Raw genomic sequence first — 19132 nt, 5'->3', positions numbered from 1 at the left:
GCGTCAGAAAATTCGTGGTTCCGAGTGCTAATGAGCCCAGGGGGTTCCCGAGCGAATACAACATATTTCGTGTGCGTCATCGTAACGAAGAAAATTCGTTTAGAAAACTCGAGTTCTCCGTATCGCTCGGGGAAAACAATCCTTGCTCTCCCTTTCATTGGGGAACCGTTACTTCGAGCAGACGAAACAAGCTGCGACGAACTCCTGAACGGAGACTTTTTTCCGTTAAACGTAAATAAAATGTGAGCAAAGTACGAAGAACGAGATATATCCGAAGTAAATGTACGATAAAGAAAAAGAAAAAATCATATGTTATAATAGTGCAATACGATCTCTAAAAGAAAAAGTACGTTATGAAGAGATATATAATAATTTATATGATGTTTCGTTTTTGAATAGGTTTACACAAATGTTACAAAATACAAAGAATATATGAATAGTCTAACCGAGTTTTAATAAAGGCAGGCTCGGCTTGCAAATGATATTAACTGAGTATGTATAATATTAGAATTAAGTATAACAAAAAACCTAACGTTCCAATCCTGAGAATGAGAATGAGTGTGAACAAATAAGAACGAATGATGCATATTAAACAAAAGGAAAGATATTGTTTTTTTTTTAAATGTAAATAATTTAATGAAGAAATAAAATAGAGACCAAGTACGGAAGGACGAAAGTTTAAAATAAAATGTAAAGAATGATAAAGGAATGGATGGACGAGAACAAGAAAATCATATAAGTTGTAAGAAATGTTAGAAATAGTGCATCACAGTGTAATAAGGACGTAAATTTTCCTTTCACACTTTAAATAAAAACGCAAACGCAAGACTTTTTTCCTCGCTTCCTTCAGTTCCCGTTATTCGCTATCGTTCTCACCTCGATTCCCACTTAAATCTATCGAACAGAGATTTTTTTTTTTCACAGGAACTTGAGCAAAGTTTCTACAGAGCAGAATCAAATGATTATTATTACCCTAGTGTACAATGAAAGTTCACCTAACTGCAGATCGAATGGACACACGAAGAAGGATCGAGAGGTTGGAGAATTGAATATGAAGATTAGATGCAAAGAGAAGAAGTTGCGACTCGTCAGAAGAAGCAATTCAAATTTCTTACGTATTCGATTCTCTTTTGTGTTATCCAGTTCAATTTCGATGGCCATTCTGTATCTCGCCAAATTTTACTAAATTTCCATGTGGGTTATACGAAAAATTGAGAATTACGCCAACAGGACAAACGAGCAACGAGGAAGGAAACGAGCGTCGCGTCGTGACAATTTTTCACTAGATTCCCTAGATCTACATGGACAACTAAGAATAAGAGATGCTATTCGTAATAAATAATAACGAATACAAAGAGATTATAGAGAACCTTTTTTTAAGATGGAATCTAACATTGCATCTTCTTCTACATAATCTCTTTGAACGGAACATATCGAGAACAAAAAGGCGATACCTCTAACAGATGCAAGGGGTGGCAAAAGAGAGAAACGAGCGCACTTGCACGGTGCATTATATCACGGTTGAAGCAGGTCGGTCTTCTTACTCTTACCTTCTTTAGTACTGAATCGGTTGACATCGACTTCGTCCACCCTGAGTATGACGTCACCGGCCTCGACCTGCAAAACCAACAGACACCGTTTCTATGAAAACGCACTCCGCAAAAGGATCAATTGGTCGAGGATGGCGAATTGCCGCGGAGAGGCTGTTTGTTCTCCGCTTCACGCGATTCGACCGCGTAATGGAACTTGAACAGAGGCTACCGATTCGTTCGATGATTAGTTCCATCAAACTTGTACCTTGTTCATCCCCCTTGGGACTTGCAACAAATACGATCCAACATCGTTATAAAGATTCTTAGAATTGTATTTTTGTAAACTTTATTTTCTAAAGGATTACAACATATATGAGAATGTTAAAGGAAAGGTGTCCGAAATTCACGACGACCCGTACCGCTTGACTTATTTCGGACCGAGGATCGTCGCTTTCTGTCCCTGCTAGAACTCCATCCCTCTTTCTGCTTTAAGGAAAGACAGACCCTTTTCCTCAAGACCCGAAAGTGGCAATCGTTGCATTCCAACAAAGATCGCGACAAACCACATTGGGAAGCCATATACTAAGTTTCTCGTTGTTCGTTTTTAGGGATAATTTCGTTTAGATTAGTTTCGATTCTAATTTTAGATTAGATTGGTTTCAGTTCTCCATTTTTCAACGGAGAAAGAGAAACGAAACGCCTGGCGTTAAATTCGCTGTCGCGGTGAGCCCACCGCACGTAAATCAATTTTGAGGATGCGCCTCTGTGCGCGTCGATGCGTTCCGTAATAGATTTCGCCCTAAGCGGGTCAGAGAGGCGAATCCAGGGGTCCGAAATTTCGTTGTAAACACGCTGGTCGGGCCAGTAACTCGACAGCGTCGGGGAGACACGAATATCCATTTACCAACGGAGTAATTGAACCGGCGCTCTTCCAAGAAGAGAACGCCATTTCGGCGAGCGTCGATATTTCTGCATGGAACAAGCCTGGCTCTAACAATACCATCAAGATTTCGGACGTTGAATGGATCCAATTGGTGTTATTGAGACAACTCGACTTGACCAGTGGGAGGAATTGAAATTGATCTAGGGGGCAGACCCGAGTAAACGAAAGATACAAGTGGGGAATCGTTTGGTAGCAAAATTCGAATTAAATCTGGCCCCTCGTGAACAGTTTAAAGGTTTAATGTACTAGGTGGCCTGTTTAACCTGAGCACCTTACAAAATGGAGGGTAAATATTGGGTTGTCCGGAATGTTCATGGCTATTTTTAAGAAAACTTCAAAGGCATATAATATACATACATGTATCTATTGAACGATATATGTACCATTTTGTTCCACAGCCTTTCCATCTTTTAAGGAGTGTATACATGTCATTTGTTTACAGTCATTCCGATATATTCAGAGCTGTACCGTCTACTAAAAATCGACATGGACTTTCCAGACAGCCCGATATTTTTACTTAATCTACAGTCATAAATGATTGAACATAAAGGCGCGGAATTAATGTTTACACCTGATATAATTAGTGTTGATAATTGTAATGGTGCGATGTTTGTTGTTCTGATAAGCTTAACGGAAATGACGTCGGGCGTGGTCACCGTAGAAAGTTCAAGTGAACGATAGTGGCGCGTTGTGAATGTCTGAAATCGAATTGAGTCGGGTTACGAAATAATTTCATCGAAGAAGTTTGGCCAGTCGGTGGAAACGAAGGTTCCAGTTAATCCAGGCCGGTTTCTGGGCACGGTTGGTCGTGCAATTTGAATGCCGTGTATCTGCAATCGCGTGCTTTTATCGAATTTAATTCGTGCCCCTAACTACCCATTTCGTTGTTTCGTTTTGTGGACGATTTTTCATTGTAACTTCGTGAGAGTGCTATGAATAAATTCGTGAACCCCTTTAAAGTCCAAACATTCATTTCATATATTATCGTAATACCATTTGTAATACTTTATAGGAATTTATTTTACTCTGCGAATTTTACTTTCGATATTTTTTTGTATTACCTTTCTATAGAGTATTCTGTGTGTACATAAAAATCTGCAGTCTAATTGCGACTAATGGTACGATTATCAGGCGTTTATATTGTCTTCGGGGACAGATTTACAGTGATTGGCGTTCAGAACAATGTCCTAGCCCCGTTAGGAGGAATATATACACCCATTTAGAGAAACAATGGCTACTTTCAAATCTCCGAAACGCCTCCAGCTAGGAACGTTTCGTTTGATCCAACTTTTGCTCTCCTTGAAGCCATTCAACTTTCGTGCGGCCTATTTTTCCCTCTGCGGATAAAATGAACGTAAGCCAAGGTAGTAATTTCAAATAATGAATGGAACGATAAATTGCTGGTAATAATATATTACTCGTATTTATAGTCCTGATAAACTATATCCTAAAACGTTCGTTTCGTTGTGTCTAATATTAATAATAATAATAATAATAATAATAATAATAAAACAGAGACAAATGTGAAAACAAAAGGAATAAGAATATGTTCGTGAAACATTTGTAATTATAAAGTTAAGAAACGCATAATTTGATAAAAAGTAAATTATGTGCGATATAAAAGGACGTTGTGTGTCTCAAGTATTGGTTATCTCGAGTGTATCACCCTGTATAAACTCAAGCAATTCTTCACGCGTGCAGGATTTACGTTACATTATAAGTTGCTCTCATGGATAACTAATTGCACGATGAACACGTTGGCATTCACCTCGAGCAGTCACGCAATAGTCGGCTCGTGTGCGATGGGGAAAAAACGACCTCTCTAGTGTGCAAAAATATGATTTAACAGCGGAAATAGAAAATAGGAAAAATTAAGAATTCCTCAACACGTTGACTGCCACGATACTTCTCAGGAATCCGGACTAAAACGCCAGCTTAATTTATATTATTAAAAGCATAATTATAGAGAACGCGTAGAATTGTAGAATGTGTTCTTCAAAAAAGATATTTTCCGAATTAAAACATCCAACATTTATAATCGTTTATTAATGAATTTTCTGTCGATGTTAGCCAACCTTGATTTTCTTCTTCTCACCTGAAGCTATCCGTTACATTTATAGTTACAATATACGGCAAGTAAACAAATTACGAGATAACTCGTAATAGCCGTCCTAGGCATTAATGCAAATTACGAGTTATCTCGTAACTACCTGTCGACGTGTTCACTTAAAAAAACAATGAAATAAACGCTTGAAATGGAAAACGCCACGGTGAAACGTTCGCGTCATCATCGAACGTAAACAAAACTGTATTAGGTGACCATCGATTTTGTTTTGTTTATTATCAAATAAATGGATGAAATGACGAAAACGTCGAAGTAACGAAATTAGTCAGCGTCGTTTGTTAGAGAGGGAGAACGCTGGACAAAGTGTTTTCACCTGACAGAGGGGAACATAGTCGACGTAATCGAATCTGTCGCCGCGTCTCGACAAGTATCGATCAAGGGGCCGGCAACAACACAATAGACAGTACGCGAAATTGGGCATTTGCGAAAGGCACGTCGCAACGCTATGCGACGCAGCCGAGAATTCAGGAACACACGGCACATCGACCACCGTGGCCGAATGCGCGATATGCGACTGATCGAGAATCTCGGTCACGGTTTAGAATTCAGACGGTGTCTTGCTGGCAGCCAAACGCTCGTATTTTTGTCCGTCGTGACATTGACTTTCATCGGGCTGTTGTCCAACTGGTTGTATCGTCACGTGTAACGCACCCTGGGACAAATGCCGCGACGCCCTAGCCTCGCGTGTTGACAAACGACGCCTCCGTGTTGCAAAAGTTCCGCTAGACACGAACGAACGCTTATGCATACAGTAGGAAGCGACGGAGAAGAAAAATGATGGCTTCCTAAGCAGTGTTCCTCTGGTAGAAAATAATTCTGCGAACTCTCTATTCGTACATTCGTAATTCTAATTTAGAAAAGTTCATCTCCTATATTTTTGCCCATCTCTGGTAGAATATTCGGATGAAATTCCCCAATTCGATTTTTCAGAGACGAAACAAAGTTCGAAACGATCCGTCGATTCCGTGTAACGTGGTCAGTGTCGTACGTCGCGTAATTGTCAGTCCGAAACGAAGACTTCCTGTCCGATTAAAACGTTGCAGCGATTCAGGCGCTGCGTGTCAGTATCCAATGGCCCGTTCCAAACCGGATTCGTCAATGGCACCGTGGAAAAGCGATACGTCCAGAACATTATGCGTTCGGGCACCGACGGGATCGTACGGTTAATTGGCACCTGACAATCAGCTTTAATTAAAACTGCTTTCTGCCCATCGTCCGGCACAAAAACGTCCCTAACGTCGATCCATCTCAATTTGGGGATATTCGACGCATGGGAAAAAAATGCTTCGCAACATTTCGAACACGTACACCCTGTATAAGTTAATAACTATTCTATACAATTTGTTGTCTTTTGAATTGTTCTTTTAATCGTCATTAGAGGATAACGGGTACTCTATTCGCTTTTTCTCAAGCGTTATACTTGGTGCATCCAACTTCGCACTCGGATAAATAAACGCTAAAAACTCGACTGGTTTTTGTTCTATGCGTAAATATTTTCTGACAAAATTTTTTCCCCCGTGCGATTTTTAATCCTCCGTTACACGGATATTGGATCGCCAGATTAATTTACGATTATTCGCCGGTACTCGTCGGTGCGCAAGACCGAGTTTCCGGAATTGAAATTCCTACAGGGCTGTCGTTCTTCACAGGAATCTCCTTTGCTATCTGAATGCGAATTCGGTAGAGCTTGAAATATTCTATACATCAGAGTCAGATATATATATATACAGATATGTATATCTGTATGGTCACGTAATATACTTACCTGTGAGCAAAGTTAAAGAAAAAGAAAAAAAAAAGAAGAAGAAGAAGAATGAATTATTGAATCTATAAATTCAGTGTGATAATTTAAGAACATTTAAAATTGCACCAAGTCCTTAATAAGCAAAAATGAAATAAGCATCGAAGGAGATTGAAAGCGTCAGAGTCTTCTCGTTCTTATTAAAGACATCGATCCAGGTGGCAGCCATTAAGGGAACACAATGGATGGGATGAAATTTCATTAGGCACAAGTGCATCAATAATTTCGTTACAACGGAGCACAATTGATTCTCGTAACGCTATTCGTGGCACTATCCTGCAACGGTTGCAAATATTATAATATTTGAAGCACGTTTTCGTATGTAACACCGTAATCGTAACAGTCGACTCTTTTGCGTAATAAGAGCCGTTAGGTTAACCGCCATTGACGAACCATTTCCGACCATTGAATAACGTTCCATCTCTCGCTTGGCTTTCCAAGGTCGCCTATCAACCTCGTAACCCTTAAACTTTAGTTTCGATTCTTCGGAACTTAAACGACAAGCAGATATAGAAGCACTCTAATCGCGTAATTACTGTAACTTGCCACTTATTTATAAAATAATATAGTTACAAAAGCAAACGTCGAAACTGTGTGTTTGAATTACTATGAAGGTTGGTACTTCAACGCAACAAAAATGCTACATTTCGCAATCCTGAAATCTCTGTTTCGACTGTGAATCACTGTACTTCGTGACTTGGTTATCGCACACCAGGTATACAAGTTACATAAATTCCCAGGGAAAAAGCGGTGGCCACTATTGCGCATGATCTACCGATAAATATAGTATTCCTGTCACGGGAGACGCGACATGGCTTGAAAGAAAACAAAATTTCCAATTCTAGGCGTCGCTGGAGCGAGTCAGTCGCATCGATTCGTCATCGAGCTTTTAACCATCGAGAGAAACAGATTTATCAACATGATCGATCGAGGTATTGAAAACGGGTCGATGTAGTCGAAGCTTACTTTCAAGTTTGTGGTCTTCCTTGTGCTCTTCAAACGACCTTGAAATCTTCTGAACCACCGCCAATCCAAAACTACGCATTCAGTCGTTCAAAGGTGACGTTGTTACGGAGAAGAGCGTCTGTATCAATGTGTCAAGAAAATATGCAAAATGCAAGGCGAACAGAACTGAAAAGATTCTGCACTGGTTATTCCTACCGCAATCTATTAGAGGTTGTCCTAAAAGTTTCTTTCGTGAGTTGCGTTCAATGATTTTCTGTGGCATCGAGGTGGTTTTCTGTTTCTATAAATAGACAATCTAATTTCTTAGACATTGTTGCTGTAACAGTAATGGAGCGAAACGAATCGTACAGAATTTTGTAATGCAACATGAAACATAAAATATTGCGTATGAATTAATTATTAATAAAACGAAAGAAACTTTTCGGACAACCTGATACAATAATACGTACGTTGCGGTCCTTAATTTTCAGTAAAATATTTAATCCGACGTCTGTCATTTGCAGGTTCACCGATATTGCAATTCCCAGTTCTTGTCGAGGGAACATTTGCACGCGAAATTAAGGGAACCAGGCAGCACAGACGCAAGGTCCTCCCGTTTTATTCGCCGGGCTGAGATCGAATTTACATTATTTCTTGCCAGCGTCTAGCCAGCCCAACGAATTTCCATATTTCTTGTCGACGTCTCGATATCGATCCGATCCCTGGTAAACGTATCCGTCGTCGAGCCGAGCAAAGCATTGAAACGAACGCGCACAAGCGCGGCGAGAGAACTTCTTGGCTTCGCAAAAATGGATCCCGCCACGAATCGTAATGGAAGGGAAAAAAGAGAAGCAAAAGAGGCCAAACACTCCATTATTTTCCCTGCCATCTTTTCTTGCCGGCTTTTGAGCGCGACTAACGTCGGGGCTCGGATTTGCGAATCTTCGAGGAATACAAAGCTGGAATATCTCTAGCCAAAGACGGGTATTAAACGGAACTCCGCGACGCAATCTGGTCGCGTCTTTGGGCATTGTGACGCGGGGTTACGTAACCCGATTCTTTCACGCAGAGGTGTCTACTTATTCGTCCGGTAAAATATTTTGCTTTTACTGGTGGAGCTTGAAACGAGATAAATATCGCATGTTTTGGATCGGGATGCGTGCACACGCGATAATTGATACCGATCGCGGTCACGTGTTCGGTCATCGAGTGAGTACCGTGCACGCGTGCCACCACCGCCATAGTCGACCGACAGGTTCGCCGTGTCATTCTCGTCACGTACCGGTCACCGAACGCTATCCATGCGTGATGCACGCGTGCACACACACGCGTGTCGATGCACCCTCTACTTTAGTGGCTTCCAAACTTCATGAATATCACCCCCTTAAGGTACAGAGACGATTTTCTAAGCCGAAAGTTATACATAAAAGATGTGTATCTATATTCAGTAACGAGAAGCAAACTGTATTTCTATTAATTCGATTTTTTAACGATCGAACTTTATAAATTATTTCAAAATTACTTCGAACTACACTTTCATCTATTTTGAATAAATACTCTAATAAATTACCTTTAAAAGGCTGATATCTAACGAAACACTCGTGAAATTCCCGTACCGATAAGTTATATTTATCGCGTCATATTACCATAACATTGCATAAATGCATATTTAAGGGGTGCAAACGGTAGAGATCGAGCACGTCGACGTCATAGTAAAGAGGACACGTGACGCGGAGCCGCGGTGCGTCTAGACGCGTCGCGTCGACTGAGAGAAGTCGTGACAGAGCCAATCGTCACGCCATGCTATAGAGTGCCCACGTGGGTTGAAAATAATAGCTATTTATATCGGCGTTATCGCCCACCGCTTGCTTCCGCCTGACGTTTAACGGTTCCCTCCTTGTCGGGCTCTTCCGCTTCTCGTTTCGCTTTCCTTCGTCATGCGGGCTCGTGCCGCCAACAGAAACCGAGATAAGAGAGTGTCCGATTCCCCAGAAGATGCATGACCACGGTCACTGATACCGTGTCAATGCCGTCGTGATAACTTGTGTCTTTTAACCGTTTCGGTCCCGTGAATGTAAATTCCCAACCGAACCTACACAAGGCACCACGAGCGTGTAGTACACCGTGTACGATGCGACAAGTCTGTTGCGATCGTAGGTACAGACAATAACGTCTGATTGAACGAATCACGTTCTGATAAGTACCAATGTAACAAAGTACCAAATACTGTTTCGCATGGAATTTCCAGAGTTAAACAAGTCGAAATGGTGCCAAACAATATCGTATACCACTTCTTCTTTATACTATCTACGCGGTAATAATTAGTCCAAGAGTTTAAACAATTACGATAATATATCTCTATTGCACCAAGGTATAGAAAAGGATATATATATATATATATATATATATATATATATATATGTATGCAGTACGAAAAAGTAAATAGCGTATAGAAGCAGAAATAAGTACACGTTACGCTGCACAAAAGCGAGGTATACTAAATGGGATCTTTCATTACAGGTTGCGCTATAGAGCCGTTTCCATTGAGCGCTTCGAACAGTCTTGGAAACGTTTCATCGTGAAAAGAATTATTCGACCAAAGGAACGTCCCGTGGTGGTAACTAGCCACGCAACCGATCCTATGCTCTCGGGTGGGAAAGGGCGTCAGCATTCGGTAATCACAAAGCTTTCGAAATTAATCTGTCAATTGGCGCGTCGAGTCGCCCACGGGAGCCGGAGAGTTTCTCCTGGCGCGCACGCCGGAACAGAAAAGAAGCTTACATCGTATCACGCCGTTTTATCCCCACTTCACCCTCTATTACCAACGCCCCGTGCAATATTGCCCGAGTATATTCGCCGCGAGAGAGAAACGGCTTTATGAAACGGCTTTATCACAAAAATCAACAGAAATAAATATTTTAACAGCAACGAATACTTTACATTAATTATTCAAGAAAATAAAAGAAAGGTTTATTTGACACTAAAAGTACCACGACTATACGAAATGACAGTTTCCTCTAGCTGAATCCTCTGGCTGAATTTCAGCTACTAACAATTGAAAATAAAATATTTTCATATTCGACGAATGGACAGATGGCCTCTAAGTCCTCTATGACGGCTCCTACTGGTTCTAACGGTAATGTACGTGCCATGAACCGGATGCACGCCTTTGCTTCACGTACACGACGTATGCATAGTTGCACCAATCGGGACTACTGGCCGACGTCTAGGCGCATTGTGTTGGTAATTTCCAGTTCTTTCAAGCGTCGTGCTCTTCCACTGGTGTCTTTGGCCTCGAGGCAACTCTATCACACGCCTCGTGAACCGTTAAACCAACATTCGTTTCGTCCACTAATTTTCCTGGGCGGTGATTGCACCCCATCTAGACAAATAAATGAAAGAGCAATGGAAAAATATGGCCAAACGCCATAAACTATCTCAAAGACACTAGAAAAGAAATAGAAAATAAAACACGGGAATAATGATATCAGAGTAAACGTAATGATATTATTTTACGCGACAGTAGTAATATAATTTTTCCAAGGCAAAGAACGTACGAATCACCCAAGTATTACTTCGCGAGCGGACAACGTCCGTAAGCACACTCGCCTGAAGGACACTGCGCAACGAAATCAATTTGTCCGACTCGCCTGTAGTTTTGTCCCGGGATATTTTCATCCCAGTGCCGGGTTCGATTGTTTCGTTCGGCCCCGAGAGCCATGTCCCCTCCGAAAGTAACGTCAAAGTGCGCGACATCCAGTCGGGAAATGGTCGAGCAAGCGGAGTGGTCGGTCGCGTCGCCGCCTCCGCGAGAAAGAAGGAATTCTAACACGAAAAAGAAGCAGAACGCGGACGACAAGGTCGTCAGGTTTCGCTGTGACTTTCCCTCGACGCAGGTTAGGGTGATGCTGGCGAGAGGATGGGTCCAGGTAATGGAATGTCCCTTATTCATGCCGGCGACCTTAACGAGCCGAGGGTAGGAACTGGTCTCGGATATCCCTTTAAGGCACTTGCCCGACGGACGAAACCGTGTTTAAAAGCGCATAGGTTCGCCCGCTGTGGAAGAACGTGGACGGCGATTATGCGAAAATCCGCATTGTCCCCCCCCCCCCCCCCTCCTCCTCCTACCCTCGGGCGTTGGCAACCACGGGAACCTTGATCCTAGATTACGAATAGAATGCTTATGCAACGCGCGATGGGGAATCAGACTTAATTTCACCGACGAAAATTGGCTTTTTCGAGAGGGATGGTCGCTTCGAGACTAGCCTGTTTTTTTTTTGTTTTTTTTTTTGTTAGGTAGTTATTAAAGGCGAGGATAATTAATATCCGAGTCGAAGCCAGTGTAGGAATTAAAAAATGACGTCGATGTTATTCGAAAAGTAAAATATAAGTGAATCATCCAGTAATCAAAATTTAAATTTGCACGTTTCTTCGTGAAAGTGTTAGGACTAGATTCGTGAGGTCTTCCCGTTGAAAATGAGCCCAAACACGGACCAATTCAGACTACCTTGGATTCCACTATCTCTTATCGATCTTAACATGTTGAATATACCAAAAAGTAAAAGTGATCCAAATATAGCCGTGTTTGTACTCGATTTAATCGCCGGATTTTCGTCGATCCATCCGTAATGCTTTCACAAAAATATATTAAGAAAATATAAAATCTTGATTTGAATAATGCCCAGCCCCTACTTTTTTCCAAGGTAAGCGACCCTAACGACTTCAGCTGGCATCTCTGGTGGTGCGAGACGAACGACGTACGTCAGGCCTCAGACTTGAAGCTCACTCCCTACCAGAGGATACCCCACTTCCGTAACCATTACGAACTGACGCGCAAGAACTACCTGTACAGGAACTTGAAGCGCTACAAAAAGTCGCTACTGAAATCGATGAAGACCGACGAGGCGTCCCTATGCGATTCCATGCCCTTAACTTTCGAGCTCCCCAACGACTACAGACTGTTCACGGAGGAGTATCATAAACAACCAGGCAGGTGACGAGCACGTTGGCGATACATTAATGTAACAATAACATAAGATAAATAGACCGTGGATATTTATGCAAATCAATACTTTCACCGATGCAGAAAAATAATTGAAACTGAGATGAACGTCTTGAAAGTTTGTAAACGTTTTCGTCATCTAAATTTCAGGAAGGAAATTCGACCAGTCTTCTAATTTACATAACACGTGTATCGTTGTTGAAATTTTGTATATTTTTGCATTTCTGCACGGTCTTCTAGATCTTCTTATACGAAGTGAAATAAGAACACTAATCGTAAGATGCACGTATGGGCCCAGTGGTAAACCGATAAGACCGCCAATCCCGAGAACGAATCTCGAACGAAGTTCGAATCTCGCGTGTGCCGTTTTCGTTTTTAATCTGTTTGAATAAACTTTGTATATTTCTGCGACTAGGCGCCACGTGGATCGTGAAGCCGGCGGGAAGATCACAGGGCAGAGGTATCTTCTTGTTCAGGAAGCTGAAGGACCTGGCCGAGTGGAGAACGAAAGAGTTCTGCTTTCCACTGCTGGAGACACACAGCGAGACATTCATCGTTCAGAAATACGTGGAGAACCCGTACCTTCTGGCAGGTTCGTGTTTCCCCGCGACAGCGACGCTTTCAGACGGCTTATCGCCCCGAAGAATGGCCGTGTTGTCGGGGTGAATGCCTCAATACCCCCGAAAGCGTGCCTGGGGCTGAAATCCGCGAGGCTTTGTGGTCGGGCGTCGCGAAAAGGAAGAATACTCGAACGATTCGAAAGCACTTTCTTCAATGGTCTCGCGAGGAGAAGAAATTGTCCGTGTTCCTTCGGAGAAGCAAACCAGCAGGGAAAGTTTGTAAACGTTTTCGTCATTTACATTTCAGGAAGGAAATTCGACCTGCGCATCTACGCCCTGGTGACCTCGTTTCATCCACCGAAGGTGTGGTTGGCTAGAGAAGGCTTCGCCCGTTTATCAGCCGAGCTGTTCGACTTGGAGAACATAGACGACAGCAGGGTGCACTTGACGAACATGGCGATACAGCTGAAGACGAACGTGGAGAACAAGAAGGAAGAGCTGAAGAAAGGTTGCAAATGGGCCTTGACCAAGGTCAGAGAGTACTTGACCGCTCGTCACGGGGTGGACGCCGTTGAAGCGCTGTTCCAGAGGATTGCTGGTCAGTCGGGTGTATTCGCGGTGGATGGTTTACCTGCTAGCTTCTACCTGAGCGAGGCAATCTTCTCTTTTATCGTAGGTGTGATAATGGCCAGCCTGCTGGCGGTTCAGCCCGTGATAATGCAAGGAAGGAATTCTTTCGAGTTGTATGGCTACGATATTCTTCTCGACGAGGGTCTCACACCCTGGTTGCTGGAAGTGAACGCCTCGCCAGCCTTGACCGGGACCGACAGCGACGATTATCGGCTAAAGTTCGACCTCATCGACGACACGCTCAACGTTCTCGACATCGAGGGTCGATTCTCGGGCAGGGAAACGAGAATCGGCGGTTTCGATCTCCTGTGGAACGACGGCCCCGTGTGGACCGCTTGTCCTAATCCCTCTATCTGCGGCGAGCCGCCCAATGACCTCAGAAAACTCAACATTTACCTTGGGGCTCGGAACGACCGCGTCGGACAGTTACGTCAGCTTCGCAACTGCCTGAACGGAAGACGCAATAAAACCGCACGGTTGGCCACGGCTGCCAACTGCGTATGAAACATAGCTCTCGACAAAAATTGAATCTTTTAAATAGAACTCTGATTTCTCTCGCGTATCACAAGTTAGGTTTGATTCGTGATTTTTATCCGACGAGGAATTTTACACCGGGGATAGAGACTCCACACAGAGGAGTCGGAAATGTTGTTTTTGCACGGTGCGTCGGCGTAATGGTCGGCAGATTAGCGTCGTTTGCGGCTCTCCGTAAAATTAACGCGATTTGCGGTCGAGTTTCGTCTTCGCGCGTTGCACGGACTGGATGGGGGAATTAGCTTTGCGCAAGAACGAAAAGTGCGACGGGGTAAAATGCGAGGAACCGTACACAAAGTGTTCCCTTTTCATTTTTATGAGACCGGGGGTTGTAAAACGATCGAGGGGTGAAAGTAGACATCGAAGTCCCACCTGTGAATGGTATTTTCAAACATTTTTCAAACGAACCGATGAAAACCAACATCAAAACAAATTAATAATAGAAGTCAGAGAATTTCTTTCACCGTAAATAATTTGCAACCAGGGACTCGCTGAAACGATGACTCGAGTTTTACAAATGGTTGCGTAATGCTATACAATCAGTCGAAAATCCGGTTTATGAAGTGCTCTGTTCTTTCGATTCTCTCGAGCTGCATCATCGCGCACAATGGCAGGATATCAGTTTCCAGCGATTCCCAGGTACAAAGCAAATTCGTCGAGACTCTTGCACAGAGAATCGCCAGTCAGTTAAAAAATAACACGCCTTTGCAGCTCGCGTTTCGATTCCAATTCAAGTATCGCAACAAACCGGCGCAACCGTTTTTCCCTTCACGGGAAATAAATTCTCGTTTCCGCTCCGCGAAACGTTCGACGATTCGGTTTGATTAAAGTAGCCATTTCCAGTGGATGCGCGGAATGTTATACAGCATGTAAAAGTAGTATGTCAATGTTTGACTATCGTGGCATCAAAGTTTTAAAAAAAAAAAAAAAAAAAAAAAAAAATTATTTTTATTATTATTAAAACGTATCATTTTCTTAACGCCGTCTAGTCACCTTCAGCGAGTTCAACAAAGTCGTCTAAATAAAGCAGAAACAGGGGAATATCGTGACGATGTTCCCAGAGTCCCCCTGTTGTATGCGTTTACACGTGCACGGAGCCATCGATGTTTCAGGGAGTAAACAACAGATAAGGAACTATCCTCAGCTTTACCCCGATAGGTTGGGAATGTCTTTCGAAAGTTTTTCAAGAAAAAAAAAAAAAAAAAAACAAAGCAGCCCGTGCGCAATTTTTCACAGTCACGTCACGCGAATCTTTTCTTTCCATGCAACGTTTCCGACATATTTTTCTTCCGTGCAATTTTCCTCGGACTCCTCAACGCGAATCTTTTTTTCCTCGGCTCCGTTGCAATTTTTCTCGGACATTTCACACGGCCATTTCTTTTTTCCTCCTTCTATCCGATTTGTTCTCAGATCTCGGAACATGGTCCGACCCGTCGGACTCTACGCCATCGAAATCTCGTTTTTCTCGTCCGATTCAATTTCATTGTAGCTACGTGGCAACAGCGGCTGCGGCACCAACTGGCTGAGACTAACGAGCACGAATTTGCTCAATGCCGTGCGCCTGGCGCATAAATGTATATGCATATTCATACGAGGCTGCACACGGTCATGCGCCCACCGTGGGCAGCATAATCCTTCCTCTCCTGCCCCGCGACTCGTTCCACTTCCGTGAACCTAATTTTTTTCGATGGGCGACGGAAATTTTCATGAAAATCGACCGGCGTCGTCGGTTTTGCGCGACCGAGACAAAACTCCAAGTGTAGGATGTAAACAACGGCATAAAACGAAGGCGCAGTCACGTTCGTAACAACGACGGCGATACTGACCCTCTGTCGTATGCAATAACTGTCTCGAAAGTAAATTATGAAGATATCCTCGTGGCTCGCGACGAAGGACGAGGGTTCAATGATGTATGCCTCGCACGAAACGAAACACGATACGAGGTATATATCCCGCGCCGTGTTACAAAAAACGAAGTTGACCTTCGACTCTCCTCTACACTTCAGAGGGCATAGATGCCTCGGTAACTCGTACGAAGCTTCTAAATGAATAAAAAAAATGAAGCGAATTATTATTTTTTTTTTATTTTTATTAATTATTTATTTATAAAGGTCGCATTAACATCAGGGTCATTAGCGACCACTTTGGTGTACAGTTATACATATGTATATATATAAACAAACAGTGAATAGTACAGTGAGTTACATTTTGTAATACAGATTTACATTTTTAAGAAAGGTAAGGATTTCGGTACTGTTTTTTTTTTATCATTGGAATTTTATCATTCTTTTTATCGTTCACTTAGATTATCGGGTATATTATGGGTTATCCGTCGTGTTGTGAGTGCAGGACAGCTTAAAAGGATATGTTCTACAGTTAATGGTATATGTTTTTTGATCACATGAAGGTGTGTAATGTTTGTGTGTCGAATTCCGAGTCCTGTGAAAACTACATATTTTCTATAAAGCGAATTTTGCCCGCGATACGATGCAATGTTCCTTTTGAATCTTCGCATTTTCAAGTATTTGGATTCGTAAAGAAACTGTCCACTGCAAAATTTGGGTCATCACGCTTCGGACGCGTCTCTAGCGGGACGGCGAGCACATTCGTCGGCTTATTTCGTTGTTTATTCGCGGCCACGATAAAATAAACGATCCCGTGTAATTACGGCGATAAAGAGAGCCGAGGAAACAGTTTTTCATGTCGGCCGGAGATCCCCTCCGACCCGGAAAATTTTTTGTTCGTCCGCGCTCTCGACGGCTAAACTTATTAAATTCGTGAAACCGTGTCGCAAGCACGAAAGAATATGCAGAGGGGTAGGAGGCAATGTACTCTCGCTTTTACGCGGCCTTTTCTCGTCGTCCGTTCCCCCCTCGCTCTTCAACCGGGGACTAAATTTAGCGAAAGAGTCGTATAACTCGGTAAGCGTGCTCGTATTATCCTGATTCTTCCAGGCAACGGCGAGTAAACTCGTTAAAATGTTACTTCACCATTATCGTTTCCACTTCGCTTCCAAACGGTGCTGCTGCCCGCCGTTTCGTTCCGCTGCGAGACATTTCGCTACGTGTATCTTTTCTGAATCGTTCCAATCGCCGGATCGATTTTTATTCCCAACGTTTATTCAATGGACCCGTTAAACCACCGCTCGGGAAACGTAAATTTATTCTTAGAACTGCGTACTTTCTTTTCCTTTACGGTACGTATCACGTGTAGAAATATTAATCTTTTTGATTAAAATAATTTTCATACGTACGATTAGCAATGCACAAATCGCAACCGATTTCCCATGTAATATTCGTAGGAATTGTTTTCAAAGGATTCCGAATCAAAACTAAACAAAAAGACGATATCGTCGAGCCTCTTTTTCGAGCCGTTCATCCGTATATAACCTACTAATGGCATTCTTCGTCCTCGATAAAAGTCAACGTCTAAGTAATTCGTGTCGTTGCTAAAAAAACGACTTCGCCGTGTCTAAAAATACCGTCACATCCCGTCGTCCTCCCGGTGCCTTCGACTCGTATAAAAATGGCTACCCGCGGATACGTGAACCGTGAACTGCACGGAACATGTTCATCGACGTTTCCAATAACGTGCGAGCGCGCAACGAGAACGTCGAAGGAATCTTGTCGCGTGCGCGCGCGCGCAGGAATCCTACGAATCCGATATTCTCAGAGGCTGTGATCTTATTATCAATGTATACGACGAGGATACCGCGCTCGATACGATCAAACGAGAGCTAGGAATGGGGAAACAGGAATTGAACCTCCGATACCTACGTGACTTCTTCTTTACTCCCGACACCGGGCCTTTTTATTCAATACTTTATCACACCGTGTGCATTGTGGACGGAACAGTGTTGAATTCTGCTCGAAACTGGAGAAACAGATGGCTGGGTCGATTCTGACCCATTACAGAACTTTACAAATATGTAATAGGATGCATTAGATGTAGAAATAAATGTTCTATCTTTAATTATCCGTGACTCTGGCTTAAACAGAAATATTTGCTAGCCATTTTGTTACATTGAAGCGACAACTTTAATGTCAATGAATGGAATACTTTATCTTCTTTCTAAAGGTCAAGTTATCATTCGGATAACAAATTAAATCATATCGAGATGCCAGGTATGCGTAGAGAAACGAAAAGTTCGTGACGAACGCAAAGTATAAATCGTCGACGCAGTGCGCAGAAATAATGAATAATTAAACGGTAATTGGAGCACTGGAAGAAAAAGGGGACCCTGTATCCCTGTTATAGGCTGTTTGGCATCGATAATTCGATTGCCAATTAAAGCTCGATTAATGCCGTTCGCGCGCGGCAACGTCCGTTTAATGACATAATAAAACGAAACGATCAATTAACAACGAGTAGCCAGGTATTTCGAAACGGAGAAATTCGAATTCTGAATACGCAGCGATCCGACGCAACACATGTATTTAAACGTTAACTTTAGACTACGTTTCGCGTGTCCCAAACAGATCCAGTTTCGTCCAAACTCGACGTCAGTCTCGTTTCATTTCAAACCGATGCTGCATTTGCCTGGGACGATAAATAATCCGCGGCCAAGTAGCTGCGGTCAATTCTGAATACAATTTACGTTTAAGTGTGGCGAATTCTGCACTCGAAACGCAAACCAGATACAGTTAATTTCGTACGTAACCTTCGCGGTAGCAAACTGCTGATCAACCATTCGTACGCTCAAGCAATCGTGTAGCATCGCACTTTCACCAAAATATTTTTCTGTTTACATTTGTTACTTTCCAATTTACGCAAGCGTAAAATATTATTAAAAAACGTCTCCGGATGCATTCTCTCCCTCGCAAGCACACACGTCCACGTGCATCGGTTGACGCTTTAAATAACAAATTTTATAAACGTCTGTACTCAAGCCTCGTTTTCGATGAAGCGTGTAAGCCAACGAAATGAATCGATCGGTGTAAATTCGTCCGTGTTTCAGTGCAACGACTTTCACTTTGAGTAAAAGGCAGGTCACTTTATAATTTCACACAGACCCGTTGCAACCTGCGTACACGTAACCGCGGCTATTTTTACAGTTACGC

The 19132-nt window shown here is 42.7% G+C and overlaps 2 protein-coding genes across 6 annotated transcripts in view; one reads left to right on the top strand and one right to left on the bottom strand.

Annotated features, from left to right (window-relative positions):
- LOC128890558 (PH and SEC7 domain-containing protein) overlaps positions 1 to 19132 on the bottom strand; it is a 48976-nt gene that overhangs the window by 18016 nt on the left and 11828 nt on the right. For 4 of the 5 annotated variants that reach the window (XM_054149159.1, XM_054149190.1, XM_054149180.1 and 1 more), the window contains exon 2: positions 1551 to 1617. In XM_054149159.1, the coding sequence (XP_054005134.1) occupies positions 1551 to 1617 (67 nt within the window). Of the gene's footprint in view, positions 1 to 1550; positions 1618 to 4913; positions 5110 to 19132 lie in introns of those variants that run through there. The other variant, XM_054149169.1, reaches the window with a different exon arrangement.
- LOC128890917 (probable tubulin polyglutamylase TTLL9) lies at positions 12802 to 16044 on the top strand. Its single transcript, XM_054149931.1, has one exon. It carries the CDS (start codon positions 13362 to 13364, stop codon positions 14040 to 14042), a length of 681 nt encoding a protein of 226 aa, XP_054005906.1. The 5' UTR covers positions 12802 to 13361; the 3' UTR covers positions 14043 to 16044.

Source organism: Hylaeus anthracinus, unplaced genomic scaffold, assembly GCF_026225885.1.
Source record: "Hylaeus anthracinus isolate JK02 unplaced genomic scaffold, UHH_iyHylAnth1.0_haploid 0, whole genome shotgun sequence".
Taxonomy (NCBI): Eukaryota; Metazoa; Arthropoda; class Insecta; order Hymenoptera; family Colletidae; genus Hylaeus; species Hylaeus anthracinus.
This window is presented reverse-complemented; position numbering and strand designations above follow the sequence as displayed.

Bases quoted from the DNA above. Each gene is read 5' to 3' on its own strand.
- LOC128890917 (XM_054149931.1), top strand. From the start codon at position 13,362: ATGGCGATACAGCTGAAGACGAACGTGGAGAACAAGAAGGAAGAGCTG.